General features: G+C 42.4%; 1 protein-coding gene across 1 annotated transcript in view; it reads left to right on the top strand.

Moving 5' to 3' along the window:
- Positions 1-541: 541 nt before the first annotated feature.
- The window catches only part of STAMBP (STAM binding protein), a 39705-nt gene continuing 14062 nt past the window's right edge, over positions 542-26184 (top strand). The window contains exons 1-8 of the mRNA XM_081334064.1: positions 542-636; positions 3533-3746; positions 5455-5530; positions 13309-13404; positions 17600-17963; positions 19053-19177; positions 24841-24978; positions 25644-25756. Coding sequence (XP_081190190.1) covers positions 3544-3746; positions 5455-5530; positions 13309-13404; positions 17600-17963; positions 19053-19177; positions 24841-24978; positions 25644-25756 — 1115 coding nt within the window. The 5' untranslated portion in view covers positions 542-636; positions 3533-3543. The remainder of the gene's footprint in view (positions 637-3532; positions 3747-5454; positions 5531-13308; positions 13405-17599; positions 17964-19052; positions 19178-24840; positions 24979-25643; positions 25757-26184) is intronic.

Consider the following 26184-nt stretch of genomic DNA (forward strand, 5'->3'; position numbering starts at 1 on the left):
CTCCCGTAGCACAGAAAGCCCAAACGTAAACGCTTTGCTGCATCCTAGTTCTTAACAATCCCTTTCGGGGCTCTGGGAACTCCATCCTCGCGGGATGCCATCTCTAAGCAAGGCGCCACCTGAGCCTGCTTTGCGATTTCACCCTCCGCTTCTCCATCGCCGAGAAGGCGGCGAGTGGTCACCGCGGGGTAGCTGTGAATGCTCACCGAGAGCGAAGCCGCCGAGATCCCGATCGCCTCACCGGGCAGGTCTCGAGGAAGTCGCGGGGGGCCTCCGCTCTTCGCCAGCCGCAGGCCTCGCCCGGCCGTTTCCTTTCCCACGGAAGAAAAAAAGTCCCCCCGGCCCAGTTGCGGCCTTTCGGGAAGCCCCGCGAGACAACCCGCCCCCTCCCCAGCGAGGGGCCCGGGCGCCGCGAAAGCCGCCTCCGAAGGCCGAAGCCTCAGCCAGGGAGCGAGACCGGGCATCCGGCACTCGCAGGGAGAGCTTCCGGGTTGGCCTTCGTAACCGAAGGAAGCGGAAGTCCCTCGGCTCAACTTCCGGCCCCACTTCAGTGTCCGAGAGCTGGCCTAGAGAAGCCGGAAGCGACTCTTGCGAAGTTCTGTGGCGGCCCGTTGCCGGCCGGGAACTCCTGTGCAGGTCAGTCGGCGGGAGCGGCTGGCCTTTCGCCTTTCCTCCTGCCACCCCAGGACAGCAGGCAGGACGGGCCCAAGTGGCTTCCAGGGCGGTGGGCGAAGGGCTTCTCGGGTTGGAAGAGAACAGAATAACAAAGGGACTTTGGAGGTCTTCTAGTCCAGCCCCTCTGCCCAGGGCAGGAGAGGCTAGACCAGGGTTAGGGAACCTTGGCTCTTTAATGACTTGTGGACTGTTGAAGTCCACAAGTCATAAAAGAGCCAAGTTTGCCTAGACCATCTCAGACAAGTGACTGTCCAGTCTCTTCTTAAAACCCTCCAGGACAGTGAAGGCCAGCTGTTTCACTGGTTAATTGTCCTCACTGTCAGGAAGTTTCTCCTTAATTCCAGGTTGCTTCTTTCTTCGATCAGTTTCCATCCACTGTCTCTTGCCCTCCCCTCTGGTACTTTGGAGAATAACATGACCCCCTCTTCTTGGTGGCAGCCCCTCAAATACTGGAATACTGCTATCGTGCCACTCCCAGTCCTTCTGCAATCATTCTTGATATGTTTTAGAGGGGATTTCCTTTACGGAGATGCCGAGTGGGATGCAGCTTCTTCCTGCCAGAGTTCTTATTGACCAGAAAACGCTCAGCCCGCAATGTAAAGCATGGTTTGCTCAATTTGTAGTTTGTCGATCAAATTTATATAGTGATCAGCTCACTAATCTGAGCTGTGCTTTGCATCCATGTGCTGGAACAGAGCATGTTTCAATTAAAGTTTTCCTACTGAAATTGCATTAATAGGACTATGTAGGGAAAATATTCTTTAATGTCATGTATTGAAACAAAACTGTAAAGCTAGAACTTCAAGCTTCTTTGGATTCAAATATAAGTTTTTCTCATTCATTTGCTGGAATTGGGTATGTCTAGTTTAATGAAGAGAAGGACTAGGGGTGACATGATAGCAGTCTTCCAGTATCTCAGTGTCACAAAGAAGAGGGACTCAAGCTATTCTCCAAAGCAGCTGAGGGCAGGACAAGGAGCAATGGGTAGAAACTAATCAAGGAGAGAAGCAACCTGGAATTAAGGAGAAAATTCCCAACAGTGAGGACAATTAACCGTATGTCTCTGGAGGCTGTGAATGCTCCAACACTGGAAGTTTTTAAGAAGAGATTGGACAGCCCTTTGTCTGAAATGGTATAGGTTCTCCTGCTTGAGCAGGGGATTGAACTACAGGGAGTGCAGAATTATTAGGCAAGTTGTATTTGTGAGGATTAATTTTATTATTGAACAACAACCATGTTCTCAATGAACCCAAAAAACTCATTAATATCAAAGCTGAATATTTTTGGAAGTAGTTTTTAGTTTGTTTTTAGTTATAGCTATTTTAGGGGGATATCTGTGTGTGCAGGTGACTATTACTGTGCATAATTATTAGGTAACTTAACAAAAAACAAATATATACCCATTTCAATTATTTATTTTTACCAGTGAAACCAATATAACATCTCAACATTCACAAATATACATTTCTGACATTCAAAAACATAACAAAAACAAATCAGTGACCAATATAGCCACCTTTCTTTGCAAGGACACTCAAAAGCCTGCCATCCATGGATTCTGTCAGTGTTTTGATCTGTTCACCATCAACATTGCGTGCAGCAGCAACCACAGCCTCCCAGACACTGTTCAGAGAGGTGTACTGTTTTCCCTCCTTGTAAATCTCACATTTGATGATGGACCACAGGTTCTCAATGGGGTTCAGATCAGGTGAACAAGGAGGCCATGTCATTAGATTTCCTGCTTTTATACCCTTTCTTGCCAGCCACGCTGTGGAGTACTTGGACGCGTGTGATGGAGCATTGTCCTGCATGAAAATCATGTTTTTCTTGAAGGATGCAGACTTCTTCCTGTACCACTGCTTGAAGAAGGTGTCTTCCAGAAACTGGCAGTAGGACTGGGAGTTGAGCTTGACTCCATCCTCAACCCGAAAAGGCCCCACAAGCTCATCTTTGATGATACCAGCCCAAACCAGTACTCCACCTCCACCTTGCTGGCGTCTGAGTCGGACTGGAGCTCTCTGCCCTTTACCAATCCAGCCACGGGCCCATCCATCTGGCCCATCAAGACTCACTCTCATTTCATCAGTCCATAAAACCTTAGAAAAATCAGTCTTGAGATATTTCTTGGCCCAGTCTTGACGTTTCAGCTTGTGTGTCTTGTTCAGTGGTGGTCGTCTTTCAGCCTTTCTTACCTTGGCCATGTCTCTGAGTATTGCACACCTTGTGCTTTTGGGCACTCCAGTGATGTTGCAGCTCTGAAATATGGCCAAACTGGTGGCAAGTGGCATCTTGGCAGCTGCACGCTTGACTTTTCTCAGTTCATGGGCAGTTATTTTGCGCCTTGGTTTCTCCACACGCTTCTTGCGACCCTGTTGACTATTTTGAATGAAACGCTTGATTGTTCGATGATCACGCTTCAGAAGCTTTGCAATTTTAAGAGTGCTGCATCCCTCTGCAAGATATCTCACTATTTTTGACTTTTCTGAGCCTGTCAAGTCCTTCTTTTGACCCATTTTGCCAAAGGAAAGGAAGTTGCCTAATAATTATGCACACCTGATACAGGGTGTTGATGTCATTAGACCACACCCCTTCTCATTACAGAGATGCACATCACCTAATATGCTTAATTGGTAGTAGGCTTTCGAGCCTATACAGCTTGGAGTAAGACAACATGCATAAAGAGGATGATGTGGTCAAAATACTCATTTGCCTAATAATTCTGCACTCCCTGTAGAAGACCTCCAGTCCCTTCCAACTTTATTGTTGTTATCTCAAGGTTATATATCTTAAGAAATTTGGAATATATGAAATAAATAACTAACTTAGATACAAATATTCAGATCAGTTCTTCTTTCAGAGTAAACCTATATGCCTGACTACGCAGATATCAGCCTCCCCCCAGAAGACCGGGTCAGAGGTCTTATTCATATGGGGAGTACAGTGGAGGTGAATGAAGATGTTCCACCACGACGATACTACCGTTCAGGTGTTGAAATCATCCGAATGGCAACTATTTATTCTGAAGAGGGCAACATTGAACGTGCCTTTATATTGTACAACAAATACATTACGTAAGAAATAAGCTTTGCTCAATTATAAGCCTTTATACTGATAAATCAATAGAATATCTTTGTGTTACAAACTAGTTAGCCATCCTGGAATTTGTAAACTTTTTATTTATCTATAGCCCAAATGAGTTCATCTGTTTTTGCCTCTAAGTAAAACAAAATTACAATTTCTCCAAAGAGTTTGTTCTGTCAGAATGGTGTATGTGTAGGAGCAAAGTAGGTTATAGATATTATAATACAATTTCCTGAAAAGGAAAAATGTGTTTTGCTGATTATCATGCAATAGTTCTGGCCTGAAAACTATTTGATTTGGGGGGAATTACATAAAAGTAAATTTGTCTTGGGCTGCAGGACTGGATCTTCAGAATCCTATTAGAGATGTAATTTCTCAGGGAGAAGTTATGATTCTGTGACAGATACAACTGATCACCTTTAAAGAAAACTACACTGTGTTACTGCAGTGTAGAAGAGGTTTCCTGGAACTTCATCTGGAAAGAGAATTTGTGTGGTTATATGGATAGTAATCTTGTCTCTAAAAATATACTTTTAAGAGTCTAACCCTGGAATGTATAGCTTTTGGCTCTGCGGACTTGACCATGTTTCCCCGTAAATGACCCGGTCTTATTTTATTTTATTATTTTATTTTACTAATGTTATGTCATGTTATGTTATGTTATATTTATTATTTTATTTTATTTTATTATTTTTTATTTTATTATTTTTTATTTTATTTTTTTATTTTATTTTATTATTTTATTTTATTTTATTTTATTTATTTTATTTTATTTGCCTCCAAAAGAGGCACCAGGTCTTATTTTCCACTTACCTTACAGCAGCGGCACCGACAGACCCCCCCCCCCTTCGGCCAAAGGATCGGCTTCATTCTGCATCTGAGAATGGAGCTCTGGCCTACATTTCACAGTCAGAGGCCTTTCCGGAAGGCCTCTGCAGCCAAGAACTGAGCTATGGATTCAATCCACAGCTCGATTCTCTGCTGCAAAGGCCTTCTGGAAAGGCCTCTGACTATGAAATGCAGGCTGAGCTCAATTCTCAGCTGCAGAATGAAGCTGCTTCTTCCAGCGAGGCAAATATCAATCCATGGGAGGCCTGGGTGCAATGGTAAGCTCCACCCCCTCTCCCCGCCCTAGCTTGATTTTTTGGTGCCTCACCCCAAAACTAGGGCTCATTTTGGGGGTAGGGCTTATATTAGGCCCACTCCCCAAAGTTAAGTTAGGGCTTATTTTGGGGGTAGGTCTTACTTTCGTGGAAACTACCATTCGCCTTGTCAGCTTGCCAGGGATAAGGTATAAAGGGTGGAATAGTGAGTAGTAGAATTATTTAAGAGGATAGTATAATCCACATGGAGCTCCATTTCCATCTGTCCTGTTTGCCATCGTTCGCTCCATAGAAACTAAAGTGGATGTTCTGAAACTTGAGCGGGGCACGAACAAGGAGTGTATATCGGAGGTGGGGACCCTTTGAGAGCTGTATGCAATGAAATTTCATTTTGATGTATGCCGATTGGTGTACATTCAAAGTGACAAAGTTGTTATTAGTATTTAATATTTGAATAAAAATACGCTATAATAAGTAAGTAAATAGATCAAAACATCTGGAAAGTCACACCTTATTTTTGGCATAAGTATTCTGATTAAAATGTTTAGACATATTCTTAGCTATCTTAATGTCCCTTTGTGCTCTGTTCTTCCAGGCTTTTCTTAGAGAAACTCCCCAAGCATCGTGAATATAAAACTGCAATCATTCCAGAGAAGAGAGAGACAGTGAAAGTAAGTGATAAAAATACTTTTCTTGTAAGAGTTTCCCCTAAAAATTATCTACATTGGCAATGGGAAAAGGTAAGTTGGCTGCCCAGTTAGCATGTTCAGAAGTCCTCTTTTGAGAAAGTCCTGCATGAGAGTTTTACAAGTTTGATGTACAAACATGATGCTCCTCCTGTGAAACTGAATATCTCTGTTCAATCTCGCATTTACTTTTTCAACTTTGCCAGTGGAAGGTGGGAAGTGCTGTTTGTTTCATTCTGGATGTGATGCCTCTGTTCTTCTAACCAAGCCAAGGCAGTCCATGGCTCACTGTTGTTCATGCCTTTAATTCTGAATTAGTATTTACTTGCAGAAGAGCCTAGGATTTACTAGCTTCTCTGTTCTCCTCTGACATGGCTATAAAGAAAGAATAAGCATCTACTTTTAGTCTGTAACTCACTTTCCGTTGCATCTGAACTGGGATTGTCCTAATGAGCTTGAGCAAGCTGGGATCATAATTGCATGACATCACAGATCAAACTAGGTGTAAGGCCTCATTTCAAAACCTCATTCCAAGAAAGCAGGACTGCAGGACTCTTGGAACACTTTTATTCCAAAATGAACTTTTATTAGGAGAAGCTGACAGCAGGCATGGAAGGTAGGATCTGAGGGTTTCCCGCTCAGGTCTCAATAGGTTAAGGAGCCTCAAGCAAACCCCACCCCAATAGTTCATCCGGTCAGTTCAAACGAGCCAATCCCCAGGTGTTAAATCCGTTGTGGGAACGGGGCTGATAACGGAGTCCGTCCTATGCCTGTGAAGATGTTTTTGGGTCTCCGCACCTTTCTCTTCTGCAGCAAGAGATATGCCAGATGGCCTGAGGCACATTCCTTTCTCACCCCAGGTTGACATCAAGGTTCAAAAAGCAAGCAGATAGAAAGGACAGAGAGGATACATTGCAGCTAAGTAAAGGAGAAATAATACATTCCATAGGGCCTCCCCCTTAGGAGAATTACAGAACCCACAGAAGAAACTGGAAAAGGACAGAACCAATCCCTCCTCAACAAGGAAATGGGTTCTGACAGTTGGTTTGAAAATAATAATAATACTGCTTTAATTACTTTAAACCAGTATATAAACAGGCCAGGAATGTATTAACAAGAGAAATCAGGGTAGCAAAGAGAAGCTACTGTCAGGACCCACCCCAATCCATATGGGCCAACGTTGTTCTGTTTCCGTGAGTTTTCTGGATGTATATGCACATGGTTGTAACACCCCCTCATCATTTTCCTGTAATAATACTGCTCCCACCGCTACATCTCTAGCATCTGCCTATATTACAAAAGGTTTATCGGGATCTGGATGTCTCAGGACAGGTTCAGCAGAAAAAAGTCTCTTTAGCCTTTCAAATGCTGCTTGACATTCCTGGTCCACTTCAGAGGCTGGCTGGGTTTCACGGGGGACCCCCCCTTCGTTTTCAACAAGTTTGTGAGGGGCATGGCTATTTGGCCAAATGAAGGGATGAATTGGCGGTAGAAATTTGCAAATCCCAGGAAGCTTTGCAATTGCTTCTGTGTGCGGGGGAGGGTGCCCATTCTAATACTGCCCTGACTTTCTCAGGGTCCATTTCCATGCCCTCTGGGGATATGCAATATCCCAGATAGTCTATTCTTTCCTGGTGGAACTCACACTTAGATAATTTAGCATATAGGTAGGCAGCCCGCAACTTTTTCAGGACTGCTCTGACTAGGTTGATATGTTCCTCTTTGGTCTCAGTGAATATCAGGATGTCATCTAGGTAAACCAGGACCCCCTTATATAGGTGCTCTCTTAGCACGTCATTATTTGTATAAAGACTGCAGGGGCCCCTTGCAGTCCAAATGGCGTTGGAGTCATGTAGGTTCACCACCCAGTCTGCAGCCGGTCCATCCAGGGCGGATTGCACAATACGGATGTGGGCTTTGTCACTGGGGATGTCCCGTCCGTACTCTTCCATATAGCTGAGGACTTGGGTTAGGAAAAACCCCAAGCGTGGTGGCTCCCCCTTGAATTTTGTTTCCAGAGGTGGAAGTCTTTGCCTGGACTGTTGTCTGAATCGCAGGCGGTATTGCCCCTCATCCTGGACCCCGTCTGTGGTTCTGGGGGGGGGGTACTACTGAGGCAGCAAACCTTGTTTCAGCGGACGGCCCTGGTGTTGCAGGTACAGGATCCCCTCCGTTGTCTCTCCAGTTGCGGCCCCAGGCGCTGCTGCGGCTGCGATGCTCAGCTTTCTATTAGTGAGCTAAGGGTTGTCTTCATCAGGTCAATAGCTTTTTCTAGCACCCGCTCTTCTTCACTGGCATGCAGGGAGCTCTCCATCTCTTGCTTCCATCCTGGTTGGTGGCCGCCCTGCCTCAGGGTCACTTTCCTCGATGCCTTTTCCCACTCACTTTTCCTTCCAGCGCCCATCGACCACCGTGGTTTGCGGTCGTGCGTCTCCGCCGCCTCTTCCCCGGAGGAATCTGATGCTTCGGCTTCCCCCCATTGGTGGGGTTTCGGTTGAGGGGAAAACTCCCTTTCCATGGGGCTTTCCTCCTGCCTTGCTTCGTTGTTAGACATTGTATTTTTTGCAAAGTCCCCCGGTAGGGGTTTTCCTTCCCGGTTGACTCTTACTGCAGATCCTGTCTAATGTCAGGACCCACCCCAATCCACATCCCAGGAAAGAACGAACTCTTGAAACAGGAATTGTCCAAAAGGAGCTTTTACTGAAACATGATTGGTAATGGGAATACTAGACAGGATCTGAACTGTGTTACAGCTTGGTGCTTTTTTAAAGAGTCCCCGGGTTGAACCTCCTCCCTCCAAGCCTTCTGGTTTGTCCTGGATCAATTAAAATTCAGGTGTCAAATCCTTCCATGGGAAAGATGGAACTCTCATGTCTTCACGACAATTGCTCCCTTCCTTTAGAGATTCCAATCGGAGATACAAACCAGATCTCTTCCCCCCCTTCCTTTGTTGTTCTCAGTTCAAAGGTTCTTCCCCTGGTCTTTGAAGACAGCCTCCCGGCAGGCTGAATACACATCCTCTCTTCTCCTCCTTGGAAAAATGGCAGAATCCAGGGGGAGGTATAAGATTTTAGAAACATACAGATAGAGTTTTATGAATGGGATATAAATGGATTCTGACAGCTACTCTGAAAAGCTTAGAATCTGCTCTCAGCAAATGAACCAGCAAATGTGTGGAGAAGCCTGAAGAACATCAATGTCTACAGCAAACCAGCGTCCCATGCTGAAGAGAATTGGCAACTGGCAGATGACCTGAGTGTTCCTACATTCAGAGGTTTGAGAACACTGCCAAATATTGCTACCCTCCCCACCTCAAATACACCAACAATAGCCAAATCTCCTATACCTAACTTCCTCCCTGTGGCCCCCCACCTCTGGTGATCCTAGAAAAAGACGTGTGAGGTCTATTTCATAGGTAAAAGATTGGAAAAGCGCCAGACCCATATGAAATGACTCCTCCTTGTTTGAAAACCTGTGCTGAACAACTGGTCCCATCTTCACCTGCATCTTTATTAAATCATTGGAGATGTGTTATGTCCCTTCCTGCTTCAAGTGCTGTACTATCATCCCAGCTCCCAAGAAACCCTCTATCAAGGAGTTGAAAGACTAACAGACTGATTGCTCTGACATCTGTAGTAATCTTTGAAAGGCTAGTGTTGACCCACCTGAAAATCATCTTGGATATTTATTTATTTATTTTATTTTGCTGTTAGACCCCTTGCATTTTGCCTAGTGGGCACATAGATCAACAGATGATGCTGTTAATATGGTGCCACACTACATCTTGCAGCGTATTGAATCTCCAAGGAACTATGTAGGGGTCTATTTTGTAGACTTCAGTTTGGCATTCAATGCCATCATTCCAGAAATTCTTCACTTTAAGCTGATTCAGGTAGCTATGCCTGACCACATTTGTAAGTGGATCATAAACTTTCTAAAAGATAGGAAGCAGCAGGTGAAGCTAGGGAAAAATCACATAGAATACCTGTACAATTAGAACAGGTGGCCCCCCCCAGACTATGTACTCTCTCCATTACTCTCCATTACTCTCTCTCCATTACTCTCTAGATCAGGGCTTTTCAACCTTTTCACCCATTGTACCACTTTTAGGATATGACAACATCTGAGTACCACCAATCACCTAGCAAGGTATCAAAAACTTGACCAAAAGAAAAAAAGAAAAAAGTGATGAAGTACAGGTAGTCCTCGACTTACAACAGTTGGCTTAGTGACTGCTCAAAGTTTCAATGGCACTGAGAAAAGTTCCCCCCAAGCCACAGCCGAGCAAGACACCTGCCTGCCTGCCAGGCGGTGCTCTTCCTCCTGTCCGAGGTTTTCATTGTTGTGAGCATTTCTGTTGAGGATTGGCAGCGGGGGTGGGGTGGGGTTGTGTTTGGTTTTTATTTCCCCCGTCTGCTGGGTGGTTGCAGCAGGTTTTGGTCACTTCACATGACCCTGGGACACTGTGACCATCGTAAATATGAATCAGTTGCCAAGCATCTGAATGTAAATCACAAGGCCCTGGAGATGCTGCAACGTTCCAGCTGACTGGCTCTTCTTCTGGGCTCAGCAGAAGCGCCAGGATCAGCGTCGAGCTCCAGCTGGAGCCTGGTGCTGATCCTGGCGCTTCCGCTGAGCCGCGACAGCCACGAAGAAGCGCTGATCCTGGCGCTTTCGCTGAGCCCTGCAGCTCCAGCCATCTCTCGCTCAGGCTTGTGCGGTGCTACCACCGGTTCAGCTCATTCCCCTCCCCCACTACCACTTTTCTAGGATGGTCGCATACCACCTGCCAGGTGCCGATGTACCACAGGGGGTACCTGTACCACTGGTTGAAAAGCCCTGCTCTAGATACCGATGAATGCATCTCTAAGGGTCCCTCTGTTAAAGTACTGAAGTTTTCAGATAATACAACAGTCATTGGTTTGGCTTGGAATATAGATGGAAGGTTGAACAACTGGCCCTATGGTGAAGCCAGAACAATGTGGAGCTGAACACACTTAAAACTGTACAGATGAAATCGGATTTTAGGAGGAGCCCTCTTATTCTACCACCTCTTACTGCATTAGATAACACGGTATCAACAGTAGAAATCTTCAAGTTTCTAGATTCTATGATCTCTCAGGATTTAAAATGGACACCTAATATTAGAACCATCATTTAAAAGGCACAACAAAGAATGTTCTTTCTACGTCAACTCAGAAAGTTCAGACTGCCCAAGGATCTGCTGATACAGTTCCACAGAGGAAATATCACGTCTGTCATTTACACTTCTATAACTGTCTGGTTTGGCACAGCAACCAAACAGGGCAGGTACAGACTTCAACGGATAGTTAGAACTGCAGAATAAATAACTGCAACCAGCCTGCCTTCCATTGTGGACCTGTATACTGCAACAGCCAGAAAGAAGGCTGAAAAAATATCTACAGACCTCTCACATCCTGGACATAAATTGTTTCGGCTCCTGCGGGCATTGCATACAAAACATGTAGACACAGGAACAGTTTTTTCCCCTCGTGCAATAACTCTGCTGAACACCTAAGTCTCACTGTACTGTCTTATGTCTAAATATATTTACCCATGTTGCATGTGTGTAGTAGTATTACCGTAGTTTCCGGCGTATAAGACTACTTTTTAACCCATGAAAATCTTCTCAAAAGTCAGGGGTCGTCTTAAACGCCGGGTGCTGAAAATTTAGGGACAGGGCTGGCTGGAAAACCTGGAGCGGATCTCCCATTTAGTCTGCGCAGGGAAAGCGGGACCAATTGGAGAAGAAGCTGCAGTCTGATTTTTTACAGGCTGGGGTCTGGGCGTCTTTCCTTCTAAAGTTGAAGAGCAGCTGTAGTATATCCCAACTTGAAAGGCAGGTGGGGAAGGCAGCAGCCAGAGCAGCTGCTTAGCTCTAAGGACACATTTGACTCAGGAACTGGGCGGGCTGGCTGGAAAACCTGGAGCGGATCTCCCATTTGGTCTTTTTTTTTAAAATCCCATTTATATCCTGCCCTTCTCTGAAGACTCAGGGTGGCTTACAATTTAAAGCACAAATCAATGTGCTTAGCAATAGCCTTCATTCTGTGTATATGCCTGTTTATTAGGGCTTTCACCCCCCCCCCCCCAGCAGCATTATTACAAAGTCAGCTTATTGCCCCCAACAATCTGGGTCCTCATTTTACCTACCTTGGAAGGATGGAAAGCTGAGTCAACCTTGAGCCTGGTGGGATGCGAACCTGCACTAATTGCAGGCAGCTGGTGTTATTTAAGGCTCTGCGCAGGGAAAGCTTTAGAGTGAATTAGGAAAAGTGAAAAAGTGAATTAGGAAAATAGGGAACGGTTGCTGGAATTGGGTATGTGTAGCTTAACGAAGAGAAGGGTGAGGGGTGACATGATAGCAGTGATCCAATATCTCAGGGGCTGCCACAAAGCAGAGGGAGCCAAGCTATTCTCCAAAGCACCTGAAAGCAGGACAAGAAGCAATGGATGGAAACTAGTCAAGGAGAGAAGCAACCTAGAATTAAGGAGAAACTTTCTGACAGTTAGAACAATTAACCAGTGGAACAACCTGCCTCCAGAAGTGGTGAATGCTCCAACACTGGAAGTTTTTAAGAAGAGACTGGACAGCCATTTGTCTGAAATGGTATAGGGTTTCCTGCCTTAGCAGGGAGTTCGACTAGATGACCTCCAAGGTCCCCTCCAACTACTACTACTACTACTACTACTACTACTACTACTACTACTACTACTACTTATTATTATTATTATTATTATTATTATTATTATTATTATTATTATTATTATTATTATAGTTTAATCCACTTGCACTGTTTTATGTTTACATGTTTGATGACAAACAGCCTTATGTTTATAAGTGACAGTTTTCCTACTAAGCACCTGCATGTCATAAGCATTTGAATTAAAATTACCATATTAAAATCAAATCTGATGTTTTTTAATTTTTATTTGGTGTGCGTTGGAAGAGGGGTAGTCTTATACGGCGAGTATAGCCCAAACCCTATAATTTAACAGGAAATGTAGGGGGTCGTCTTATACGCCCAGTCGTCTTATACGCCGGAAAATACGGTATCCTTATCTTCTTTACTACTCTCTCTTACTGGTATTATAATTATTACTACTATGTTGCTTTGCATGTACACTGAGAGCTTAGGCACCAGAGACAAATTCCTTGTATGTTTAATCACATTTGGCCAAATGAAGTATTCTAATTAAACCCTAAACTCCCCAGAAGCCTCAAATATGGATGAATCTGGTTAATTTAAAAATGGAGGTAAATATATCTTATATCTGTGGTAGGGGAAGAAAGGGGAGCATGAAAATGGAGGCTGGTTTGGTTTTGGCTTTGAATCATTTGTGACTCTTCAAAATTGTCTGTGTCCTGTCTTTGGGTTATGAGTGTTGCTAGCAGACTATTGGCCTGTCGATAGTCCTAGTCCTCCCTGAGACTTTCCCAACTGTGCATTAGTACAGGAGGCTCCTCAGAGAGGTGGAACGGAAAGTCATCTTTGTTTCTGACTTAGAACGAGGATCTTCTAGGCCCTGGATGGAGGCACCCTGTGGTAAGAAGACTGGCTTCTCTTTCTCCATGTTTCAGTACCAGATTTGTGGATCCAGTGTGGAAATTGCTTAGAAACCTCTCCAGGGGATTGTTTGTCCTAGCCTTCTAAGGATACTTTTTACTGATAAGCTGCACTGTTCAGTTTTAGTTCTAGTTCCAAATGTCTAATTTTGTGCTGTTTTTTTCCTTAACTCAGAAACTAAAAGAGGTTGCATTCCCCAAAGCAGAGGAGTTGAAAAAAGAGCTTTTAGCAAAATACAACAAAGAATATGCAGAGTACAATATACAGAAGGTGAGTAACAGAATGTTCTGGAGCTTTCTGTTGCCTTGGCTATTGGAATGCTTGGCCCCTAATCTGGCTGTGCCAGAAGCAAACAAGTTGGCTGTCATGCTAGCAATGTAGCTCTGCTGGCCTGGATTGATTCTCCTTAATTTCTGGGAATTATGTCTGTTAAAGCGCTGCAGAAGCCCAGTCGGTATCTTTGGAGATACTTTGGAGAATGCACGGTCAAGGGACAAAATAAGCTGCATCAAGATAAAAAGTGGGTAGGGCCTTAACAAAAACTAAAAAAATTTAATTTAGATCTAATATGAGTATTGTTGGGTATAAATGACGGCAGCAGGTTGATGTCTAGGTTCTGAATCTAAGCAGAGTTGGGCCCTCATTTGTACTTGAATAAGAAACAGAGAAATGTTCTCAAAGAAGTTGCCAAGAAAACTACATGGACCATCGGATCCAACCCTCTGTCTGTTTTAGGAATCCACTATTGTGACATCCTCCACTGGCAGTCCTTCCTTCAGTCTCTGTTTAATTACTTCCAGCAGAGGAGGCTCCATCAGCTCGTAAGACAGGCTGTTCCACTGGTGAACAACTCTTAATATTAGGAAATTCTTGCAGCCTCACCGAAATATAAACATGTTTATATACTGCTCAAAAAAATAAAGGGAACACAAGATAAGACATCCTACTATTAAATACAGTACATTGTGTTGTTTAAGTGTTCCCTTTATTTTTTTGAGCAGTATATTAACATAAAAATACTTTTGCCCCAACTTTCATCACAGCCTTTTAGAAGGCGTTATCATGTACAGCTGCAAATTTATTTTCTGGTTAAACATACCTCCCCTCCTTCCTTGTAAGGTTTCCCTCCAAGTGTCTCTTTATGATGGCACACTTCAGTTTGTCACCGGCATTCCTAAATTGCAGCATTCAGTTGGTGTGTGCATACGTGTGTGTGTGTGCGTGCGTGCTGTGTTCGAGGTTTGAAATGACCAGTGCAGAAAAGAGAAAACAGTATCTTCCTTGATCTTGGCAGCATGTTTCTGTTGCTGCAACTAGAATTCTGTTTGCTTTCTTTTTGCAGCTGCATCACACTCGGCTTAGTGATTAGTTAGTGATTCTTTTCACATGCATAGTTGCCCTGTGGATTTTCTCTTGTCCTTTAATTGCCTTCAATTTTTCCTGTTCAAAATGTAGAACTTCTCACCTGTCCCTGCTGGAATTAATTTTGATGGGTTAGGAATATTGTTCCAGCTTGCCAATTTTTCCCAAAGTATGATACTGTCCTTTAAAGGTGCTTGAAGTTCCCCACTCTTTGTGATTTTAGCATATTTGATCATCTTATTCTCTAATCCCTCCCCCAAGTCACTTAGGGTTGAACAACACAAAGCTTACAAGAGAGTCCCCCCAGATGCCACCCAGTGTCCCCTCCAGCTGATTGACAAGCCACTGACATACATTCATCTGGTGTGCTTGTTCAAGCAGCATTGTAGCCATCAGATAGTGACATACTATAGTCCACCCCATGTTTTGTCATCTTTTCTACTAGGATTTCATACATTGCTGAAGTCATGACAAACAATGTCCACTGCATTTCCATGATCACTTAAACCAGTCACTTTATCAGAAAAAGGAGATGAATGAATGATAACTTTATTGTCACATTAAATGTACACCAATCGGCATACCTCAAAATAAAATTTCGTTGCATACAGCTCTCAAAGGGTCACCACCTCCGATATATACTCCTTGTTCGTGGCCCGCTCAAATTTCACATTGTCCATTTTAGTCTCTAGGGAGTGAACGATGGCAAACAGGACAGATGGAAATGGGGCTCCATGTGGATTAGCCCTCAAATTCGCTTGTATTCTGACAACCTCGCCTTCTTTCCTTTTTCTGATCCTGACTCTTCCACCCTTTCCTTAAAGAGGCCTTGCTTCTTTTCGCCCCTGGAGCACGCTGCCGCCGCCACCAACTCCTCCAAAAGCCCCTCTCTCTTCCTCTGGGCCTGCCGACAGCCTCATCCAGTTCCTTCGCTCCATAAGCTCCAGGTCCTCTCCTCCTCTGGAAACAGCCCTTAGTTCCACCATGTTGCTCAAACACATTAAAATCTTCCTGATCATGTGGCTTATAGCCCTTACTATCCCTCCCAAAACTATTCGCCTTCAAGAGCCAATGCAGCCGCAGCCATTCCAGGCGCCGCCATCTTAGAAGGTTAGATCAGGTTAGCTTAGCATAATTGTTTCTTGATAAACCCATATTACTTTCCATTTAGTCCCAGCACCAGTTTTATTTCTCCTCCCCCCCCCCACCCTTACTTTTAAATTACTTTTAGCTTCTTCCAGCCCAGGTTCCTTTTTTACATTAGCATTTGTAACAATTTTCCTTCAAACATAATGGAAAGGCAGAGTTTAAAAAATGAAAACAATATACAGGAAACTGCTTTATGAGCCAGTCACCTAATGAGTTAAGAGAAGAGCAACAAAGATGATCAAGGGACTGGAGGCTAAAACATATAAAGAACAGTTGCTGGAATTGGGTATGTCTAGTTTAAGGGGAAAAAGGACATGATAGCTGGCATATACATAGAATGAAGGCTATTGCTAAGCACATTTGATTTGTGCTTAGATTGTAAGTCGCCCTGAGTCTTCGGAGAAGGGCGGGATATAAATGGGATTAAAAAAAAGATTCCTAATAAAAAGGAGTGGGCAAATGTCCATAACAAAGATATTGATTTATGTTCTATATCTACAGCAACACTTACGATCATATGGAAAAACCTTTTGATTCAGCAAAGTACATTGATTAAGAAAGATACTGGGCAAAGAAAAAAGATTAAGATGGAAACTAAGAAAATAGATGATGGGACCTATCAGAGAGAATACTTAAAAAAGAAGCATTTGTTTGAATATGGTTAAAGAAATAGAAAAACTTTGGAATATACCGTACTACTCTTAAGAGGGATGAATTCTCCAAATAATAATGCTTCTTTCTTTTCTGTAAAAAAAAAGAGCTGAAACGACTTAAATAAAGGAAATGTTTTAGATACTTAAATGTGATTGAATTTAAGAAAAGTATTAAAAATGTTTTGAATCAGAGTTAAGGGATTAGATGACTAGACCTATTGAATGTTTAAAGATTAAAGATTAAATATATTCTTAACTATGGTTAAAAGAATAAGAAATTGAGGAAATAAATATATATTAACCTAGGAGGGATATATATTTTAAGTAGTATGTTATTTCTTATGTTCCTTTGCTCTTGCTTTCTTTTCTTCTTCTTTTTTTCATTTTTCTTTTTCTTCTCTCTTTTCCTTGTTTTATCTATTTCTTAAGAAATGTAAAAGTGTGAGATGGCTTATATGGGAAAAATAGAAATTTGTCAATGTAAATGTAATTAATCGTTGAGAAAATTTTCACGAAAGAATATCTAGAATTTGATGGGAGAAATAAACTAAAATAAGGATTGTAACAGTATTTATGATAAAGCAATCAAAATGACTGAAAAGAAATATACTAATATGATTATTATTTTTAGGAATATTGGAAAAATTATATACTCAATTGTTATTTATCAAAATAATTGTATTAACTCAATGTTTGCAAAAAGGGATATTTTGGGGAAAGAGGAAATCAACTAAAATTAATATATGGAATATAGATTATAGAAATTAATTGTTAAGGTTTGTTTTACAAATGCAACCCAGACAACACACTGTTCCCCAGTTATTGAGTGATTTATGTCTTGTTAAAAATCAATAAAATATATTACAAAAAAAGAAGAAGCAACAGATGGAAACTAACCAAGGAGAGAAGCAACCTAGAACTAAGGAGAAATTTCATGACAGTTAGAACAGTTAACCAGTGGAACAACCTGCCTCCAGAAGTTGTTAATATTCCAACACTGGAAGTTTTTAAGAAGAGACTGGACAGCCATTTGTCTGAATTGGGATAGAGTTTCCTGCTCGTGCAGGGGTTTGGACTAGTCACTAGAAGATCTCCAAGGTCCCTTCCAGCTCTGTTATTCTATTCTGTTCTGTTCGCCTGTTCTAACTATTGGATCAAATTCGCCCAAAGATAATTTCTGCTCCTCAAATCTTGCTCAGTTCTTAACCCAGATTTTGCTGCTAGGGAAAGAGATGCCCAAAGAGTGTTGCTCCTGCTGTCATTTCTCATATGATCTGGTGACTCTTCTCTTACCATTCCAGAAGAAGCAAGAGGAGGAATTTGCCCACAGCTTGGCCCTACAGCAACAGCTGGAGGAGGAGAGGCAGAGAGTAGCTCGCATGAAGCAACAGCAGGCCGAACAGGAGCAGTTCCAAGCCTTTGAAGAAATGATCAGGCGCCAGGAGCTTGAGAAAGAGCGCCTGAGGGTGGTGCAGCAATTTGGGACAGCAACTCCTGGCCTCTTGGAGGGTCCCTTAATACCTGGTGTGCTCAAGCTACCCACTGACCCCCAAACTCTTATGTCTGCTGGTCAACCTTTGAGCCCCGCTGGAGGAAGTGGACTACCAAAGCCGCCCATAGTGGACAGGTCTCTAAAACCTGGCACTTTGGGGAACTCAGAAAACAGTATGTTTTGGAATGAATTTGGTACACTTTCTAGGGAATGCAGTGATAGTCTTGTCAGAATTGGCTCCCAAGGCTCAAAATAATCCCCTGTCCCTGCACAATCCAATCCCTTTGTTACAGATGAGGGAATGCTTAAGATGACAACGTTTGATCTATTTAACATTCTAATTCTAATCAACTGGAAGGTTCTTAGCAGAATATCTGGATTGCTTGGCATTTCTTTTGCCTTCTGAAATCTGTTGTTTTCCAAAACTTAAATCCTCCCAAAGTCAAATCTGCTTGAAAAATTCTTCTACGTGCTTCTCTTTGCCTCCCATGACAGTCTCCAACCAGCCTTATAGCTAGCTAGCATTGTGCCGCTATCCCAGAGTTGATTCTTGCTGTCTGCCTTCTAAGCAAGGTGGCCTAGAAACAACCACTGGGGTCAGAGGGGACCTCTTTGATTCTCCAAATGAAGGCCCATCCTGTTTCCCACCATGCTTCATCTTCTGAGAAATCAAGTTGGGTAAGAGTTGTGCCATTTGGCCTTGGAGAGAGTTTTTCCTCAAAGCTTGGCAAGGTGACGGTCTTCAGCTGTTAACTGGAAAACCCTGACCTCTAACTAAATAGAGGGTCTTGGCATTAATGGTCCTTGCCCGCGTTCGTGCCACCAAAAGGTTTTCAGATTTCCCCCTAAAAGTTTCTAGGTTGTAGATGGTGCTGCTGCAGTGATCTGTTTTTGTAACAGATTAGCAATATTTACTTTTATTGAAAGTTTTTTTAAAAAACACAAAAGCTGGAATAGCACAAAACCACTTTGGAAAAAGATTTCCAGCGCAGCAATAGGTTAGCTGATTATTCTCACCACTTTTGGCAGGAGTTTGCTCTGGTTAAAATAATGCTTGGCCCTCTGAAAGGATAAATTTCAAGTCCACATTTTTCTTGCCCCTGTTTTACAAATATCAAGTGAGACTGCTAGACTATGCTTTGTGGGCTGTAGGCAGAGCTTGTGATGAATAAAACTCTCTACCTAGCAAATTAGCAAGTTGGTGAAATGGCTACATTGGAATTCAGCTTGTTACACCCTGTGACTTAGCTCTTTCCTTACAGATGCAGTTATAGATGGTCTTCGCCACATCGTTGTGCCCAGGGAGCTCTGTCATAAATTTCTGCAGTTGGCAGATGCAAATACAGCCAGAGGTGTGGAGACATGTGGGATCCTTTGTGGGAAACTGGTAAGATGATGGCATAAATCCTCAAGGCTGTGTGACGTCTCCTGAAATGGTAACTTGATCATTTGGATATACCCTAAATAGTGATACAGGTCTCACCATTCATCTTTGAAGGAAGTATGCAAGTATATGAGACAGAAGCAGGCCCAAGTAGTCGGAAGAACTGTAAGATCTTGTTACTTTAGAAACTCTTGCCTTTCATAATAGATTTTTGTAATTTAAGCATGACTCACGATCTCATGTTGTTATGGCAGAAGTTCCTAACTGAGTGAATTGTAAATGGTAACTATAAACTCAGGGAAAGCAGATGTCCAGTTCTGGTCACCAAGATACAAAAAAAAGAGGCTGAGACGAGGTTTTTAAGAAGAGCCATTTGTCCAGAATGGTGCAGGGTCTCCTAATTGAGGAGGGGATTAGACCTCCAAAGTCCCCTCAACCCTGTTACTCTATCTTCCATGTTTTCTTTGTGCCTGAGATAAGGACAACAACATATTTTTTCACAGACATAAAAGCAATAGAAATTAGATAGAAATTGGGCTTCTTTTAAACATTTTTTTCTTTTTTGTGTGAGTGCTACAAGATGAAATCCAATATTTCAGTGTTTCGCAACCTCAGCATGTTTTAAGATGGGTGGACTTCAACTCCCAGAATTCCCCAATGAGCCCCACTAACAACATATATGCTATAATGTAAACAGCATTATGCAAAGTGCAGAAAAAGAGTAAGAAGCAATAGGAAAATAAATTAAAGAAGATGGGAAGAATTTACACCAGCACAACTCACTGCTGTCTATTTCTTTCTTTTTTTATTGAAAAGTTTTACAGTACATTTTATCTTTAACAATCCCCCCTCCCTCGACCCACCCCTACCTAACCCTCCCTATCCCTCCCCCCATTCCCCCCTCCCCCCCCGACTTCCCAGAGCTAAGTACAAGGTATAAAAACAAAGAACAATCATAAACATCCATATGCTAACAACAATAAACTATTAATTCTATCACACTCTAGCTCATGAAATGACTACAAGCAATACTAATATTACATATAAAAAGGAAAAAGAAAAGAAAACTTATTCAAATGTTAAATGAAACTTTTTAGTCCCATATTTGTTCTGGATATAATCAATCCACTTTTTCCACTCCATAAAATAACGTTGATTAATCTCTTCCTTTTGTTCTTGTGTGAGAACCGGGATGCTAGCATTCTTCAAATATACATCAATATCTGTTTCATTAATCTTCTCCTTAACATATAATTTGGAATAAAAATCCACAAAGGCTTCCTTGATAAGATCCTGTTGAAACACAACCTTTCCTTTGTATTCAATTTTATCTATATTAGAAGCCCTTTGTTTTTTCCTTAACCTGTAGGCTAACCACCTACCTGGTTTATTGGCATTGCAAAAAGTATTATGCCTAGCAAACCGTAGGTTAGTTGCCACCTGATCAGCCATCAACTTATCAAATTGTCCTCTTAGCAGGTTAATGACCTCCTTAATCTTCACATCCGATGGATTCAAAATTAGGGCCTTTTCTTTTTCCCTAATTTCATTCTCCAGTTCTTTCCTTCTAACTTCCAAATTACGTCTGTATTTATTATTCATATATATTAACACCCCTCTCATATAGGCTTTGCTAGCATCCCAAACCATGTCCATAGAGGTATCCTTGTTCATATTAATTTCAAAAAAATCCTTCATCTGCTTTTTACATTCTTCCACATTTCTCTGATTTCTAAACAAATTCTCATTTATGCACCAGGAGCGCCTATCTCTATTGTCCTTGTTGATCTCTAACCAGACTGGACTATGGTCAGATATAGTTCTTGCACAAATCTTTATCTTCTTAGTCCTAGAAAAAAAATCATTAGTCAGTAATATAAAATCAATCCTAGAAAAAGATTGATGTCTATCAGAAAAAAAAGTATAATCCTTTTCATGTAAGTGTGTATCTCGCCAAATGTCTCGCAATTCCAGATCATCCCTCATTTCAAAAAAAGATTTAGGCAATCTAGCATGACTCGGGGTACGCTTAAAGAAACCAGATTTATCCAGCTGTACATCCAGGACACCATTCCAATCTCCCATAAAAATAAAAGATTTATAATCCAACTGGGTAATCTTTGTATGTAGTAAACTAAAAAAGTCAGTCTGTTGTTGATTAGGAGCATACAGTCCAGCTAAAAGCATTTTTTTGCCTTCTAACAGCAAATCTATCATAACATATCTTCTTTGTTTATCTACTTCAATTAGTTCCGCTGTCAGAGTACTCTTGACATAGATAACCACTCCATTTTTCTTATTAATTGCAGAAGCAATAAATTGCGTGCCCAGCCTTGAGTTCAACAAATACTTTTGGTCCATAACCCTAATATGCGTTTCTTGCAAACAGATAACATCAGTCTTAAATTGTTTTAAATATTGAAAAACTTTCTTTCTTTTCTGTGGTGAATTTAATCCATTAACATTCCAGGTTAGGAACTTAGTCGCCATTCTTGGCATCCCGAAGCTTCTGGAGCACGTCTGCCAGGACCCCTTTAACTTCCTTAGGCCGTGCCCCTCCCACAGCTTCACTGTAAGTACGCTTTGGAGGTTCCATAACTTTCTGCTGATCTTGTTCTTGCTCTTGTCTCACTCGTCTTGAAGCGGCACGCGTCATCCTCTGCTCTCCAGCAACTGCCGATGAAACTGTAATTTGATCCCCTCCAGCACCGTTCTCCTCTGTCTGTATTCCATCAGCATCTTGAGGCTTTCCCTCGCCATATCCCTTTACAGCTTCCAGAAGTGATAGAGGGGTTGCTTTTAAAACTTTGCTGTAAAAATCACGTGCCTGAGTCAGTGTAACCAGACGGTGTCTTTTACCTTCGTGCATCACCACCTGATTGGCCCAGTACCACTGGGATCTCCCATCTAAACTTGATGTCACATTTCTTAAGTTCCTGTGCTAGGAAGGCAAAATCTTTCCTTCTCCTTAAAATCTTTGGAGGAATCTCTTTTAAAACCGGAACTTCTTGCTCAGCAACCACAAACTTAGTGTCATAAGCAACTTGAATAACTTCATCCCTAATTGCTCTCTTTGTAAAGTAAACCACCACATCTCTAGGTAACTTCCTCTGCCTTGCAATCCATGAGTTCACACGAAAGATTTTATCTATACTTCCCTCAATTTCAGCTGCTGATTGGCCCAGTACCACTTCCAAAGCCTCGGAGATCAGCTGCTTTAAATCTTCTTTAGGATTCTCTTTCAAGCCCCTGATTCTGATAGCAAACTCCATCTGATGGTACTGGACCAGACTCAAGTCTCCATCCATTTTATCCCTTATATTTTCATTCTCTAATACTTTTACTTCTAATATAGAGTTCTTTTGACTAAGATCCTCCACTTTTTCATCCAAACTTTGCACACATACAGCCACACTTTCAATTGTAGACAAGATGTCTGCCCTCATTGCCCTAAACTTCTCTTCCAATTTCTCTTCCATTTTCTCCTCCAGTTTCTCCTCCAGCTTTTCCATCATATCTGACATTAATTGTGTTTGCTTTTCAAAGGCATCCTGTAAATCCTTAAGAGTCAGTGCCGGAGCAGGCGCGGGAGGGAGCAAAGCTTGCAACGAAGTCTGTTGCACCGGGGAAGCCCCCGCACTCCGAAGAACTTTAGAGGCTTTCGTCGCTAACTTTCTGTGTTTGCAAAACGTTGCTTCCATTGCATCCCGATACTAATTCACCTGCTGACTTTTGTACTTGAGACGTCTCGTCTCTTACTCTTGCGGCTCTCATCCTCTGCAGCCAAGGTGTTCTTGACTCTCCGCTTCCTCTTAACAGAGTCACTCTTGGCTGCTGCTTACGTTTGTTTTGGGATTTGGTCCTCGACCATTTTCTTTATGTGACTCAAACCAACATGCTTCTTCTATACTGGTTTCAAAATCTTCACCCATTGGTGTCTCTTTTTGTTTGACCTCACAACTAAATACATGTAGTCTCGACTTGCAACTACAGTTGAGCCCGTTATTTCTGTTGCTAAGTGAGCAATTTGTTAAATGAATTTTGCCCTATTTTGTGATTTGGCTTCCCTATTGATTTTGCTTGTCAGAAAACTGCAAAAGGGGATCACGTGCCCCCCCCGGGACGCTGCAACCGCCATAAATGTGAATCAGTTGCCAAGCATCTGAATTTTGATCAGGTGACCAGGGGGATGCTGCAATAGTCATAAGTGTAAAAAATGGTGATAACTAAACTTTTTTCAGCGCTGTTGTAACTTTGAATGGTCACTAAATGAACTGTTGTAAGTCAAGGACTACCTGTACCACTTTCTCACTGCATTCAACGTTTATGTTTCTCCTGACATGAGAATTCTCCCTTCCAGGTAGCTCAAGTGAAGAGAGGCATGCTCTTGTGCCCAGGCTTCTTTTGACAAGCTTCTTCATTATGGACCACATACCACCTGTTTCTTGTGCACTACTTTCTTAAAAAGCTCTCCATCCTTTACCCCGCATTTAATAAATTCACAAATTCTTCCAATTGCACTATTTTTGTTATTTATGTATAATTTGCAGTTCACTCTGTTTCCCATTAAGTACAACTGCCTTTGTCTTTAGTAAATCAATTTTCAGATTCATTTGCCATATTGCATATAGCTTTCAAGATACGGTTATACCATTCTTCCCAAAACTCATCCTTTCATTATCACCCTCCACATGCAGCTATCACCAACATATGAATTTGTATTTCAATATATATCCACAGATGACCCCAGTTCCTTCATTCTGACATTTTAATCCTTTCATTCACAATTAAATCTCTCCTGTTTGTATTCCTCAATTCCATTCCACAAGGTATGACTACCTTCTGTCAATCTATTACATTCTTCCCTTTCGCTTAGTTTCATAAGTACACAACTTATCTAGTTTTTAAATTTCATAATTTCATACATTATTTACATGTCTTAATTTATATAAATTAGTGCCTTTTATTAAATATTCTTAAATTATTAAATATTGTTATATTTCAAGTTTCAGTCTTATCGCAATCATGGTTTGTCAGTTTGTCAGTTCAAGGTTTTCACACAACACTTTTAGCAGATTGACCCAGCCATCTGCAGGAGGGAGATTGGTCAAATCTGGAAGTTTTGCCTGGCTTGCAAGTTCCTGTATCACATAGGGGTAGTGGGGAAAAGAATGTAATTCAGCAATTAAAGCCTTATTTTACAGGCAGGCAATCCAGGAAGGGCTTCTCAAAAGCTGCTGCCACTAGGTACAGGTAAAGCTAAAGGGCGAGGTGAGTCCAAGGGAAGAGATGGTGTCCTTGCTCCTAAGGCTACAGCCAAATTGTGCATCTGAATTCCTGTGGAAAAACTTTAAAACCAAGCTACTTAGACTAGAGGTCCCCAGTCCCTGGGCCATGGCCCAGTAGTGAACTGTAGCCTGTTCGAAATCAGGCCACACAAGCAGTAGCTTCATTTGCACTGGTGACAGACACGTACGGGCGTGAAGATCCATTCACGTGAGCAGGGGGCCTCCTGTACCTCTCCCCCTCCCTTGCTGGTCCGCATAGCTGGAAAGGTTGGGGACCACTGTTTTAGAGGATGCCATATTCCCATGCCTGCCTACCAACCATTTACCTGAAAAAGCTATTTTTTCCTGACATTTGGCCTTCTTTCTCTCCCCCATCAGATGAGGAATGAATTCACAATAACCCACGTCATTGTTCCCAAGCAGCATGGAGGTCCTGACTATTGCAACACTGAGAGTGAGGAGGAGCTCTTCTTAATCCAGGATCAGAACAGCCTGATCACCTTGGGATGGATCCACGTAAGCCTCCTTTGCCCAGGCCCTCCCAGGATCCAAAACCTGCCCAGGGGCGGGTCTCCTGTAGCCGTTCTCTCCCCGAGAGAGAGAATGGCTGCAGGGCAGAGGAAGACTCGGGGGTGGGGGTGGGGGGCTGCAGAGCCTCTCCCTGGACAGTCCCTCTGGGCTTCTCTCCCAGAAGCTGTTCTTCAGAGGAGGGCCCCCAAGTGGATTGCCTCTGGGTCTTCCAGTAGATGCACTTTCCATGCCCTTAGCGGGGGAGGGGAGGGACCTCCTGGGAATCTTGCCTCTTCTGCCCACTGAGTAGTCCACTTATGGGAATTTAGATAACAGTTTACAAAACTGTTCATATTTCCTTGTTCATATTTTTAGAAGTTCATATTTTCCACATTTTGGATTTTTTTCTCATTATATGCACAAGGTATCTGTAAATAAGAATGTGCAAGTGTCTCAAAATTGTTCACAAAAACTATATTTTTGAGAATAAAATCCGGCAATATATTAAGGAACACTGCTTAAAAATCTCCAGAAAATACAGAAGAAAATTTCTGTTTGGCCTTTTAAAAAACAGGATGGAAAAATAATAAGCAGAGTGAAACTGAAACATACCCCAAATCCCCCGATTCTTCTTTCATGTTAACATTTACCCCCTTTTTTTTCTCCTTCAGACTCATCCTACTCAGACGGCTTTCCTTTCCAGTGTGGATTTGCACACCCATTGCTCCTATCAGATGATGTTGCCAGAGTCTATTGCTATTGTTTGTTCACCGAAGTATCAAGAGTAAGTTATTGGACTGCGTCTATCCCAATCTGGTTGTGAGATTGAGTAAGATCACAGGGCTGCATTTGGGACTACAAAAACCCTTCACGTCCTGGACAGAAATCCCTCCCCTCGATACATGCAGCGCTCTTGGGCACTGCATGCCAAAACAGCTGGGCGTGGGGACAGCTTTTTCCCTCGGGCCGTCAGTCTGCTGAACACCTAATTCTTACAGTGCTGTCTAATATCTGTGTGTATTTACCCATATGATACGTAGTATTATCACTTACTATCTTCTTTACTCCCCCTTTCTTATTGGGATGATTAATGATGATGATTCTGTTGCTTTGCATATATACTGAGAGCTACTGCACCAAAAAAAAATTCCTTGTGTGAATGAGCAATAAAGCTGTTCTGTTCTATTCTTATTCTTATTCTAATTCTTATTC

The sequence above is a fragment of the Vipera berus genome (assembly GCF_964194415.1).
Source record: "Vipera berus genome assembly, chromosome: 8".
NCBI classification, from domain to species: domain Eukaryota; kingdom Metazoa; phylum Chordata; class Lepidosauria; order Squamata; family Viperidae; genus Vipera; species Vipera berus.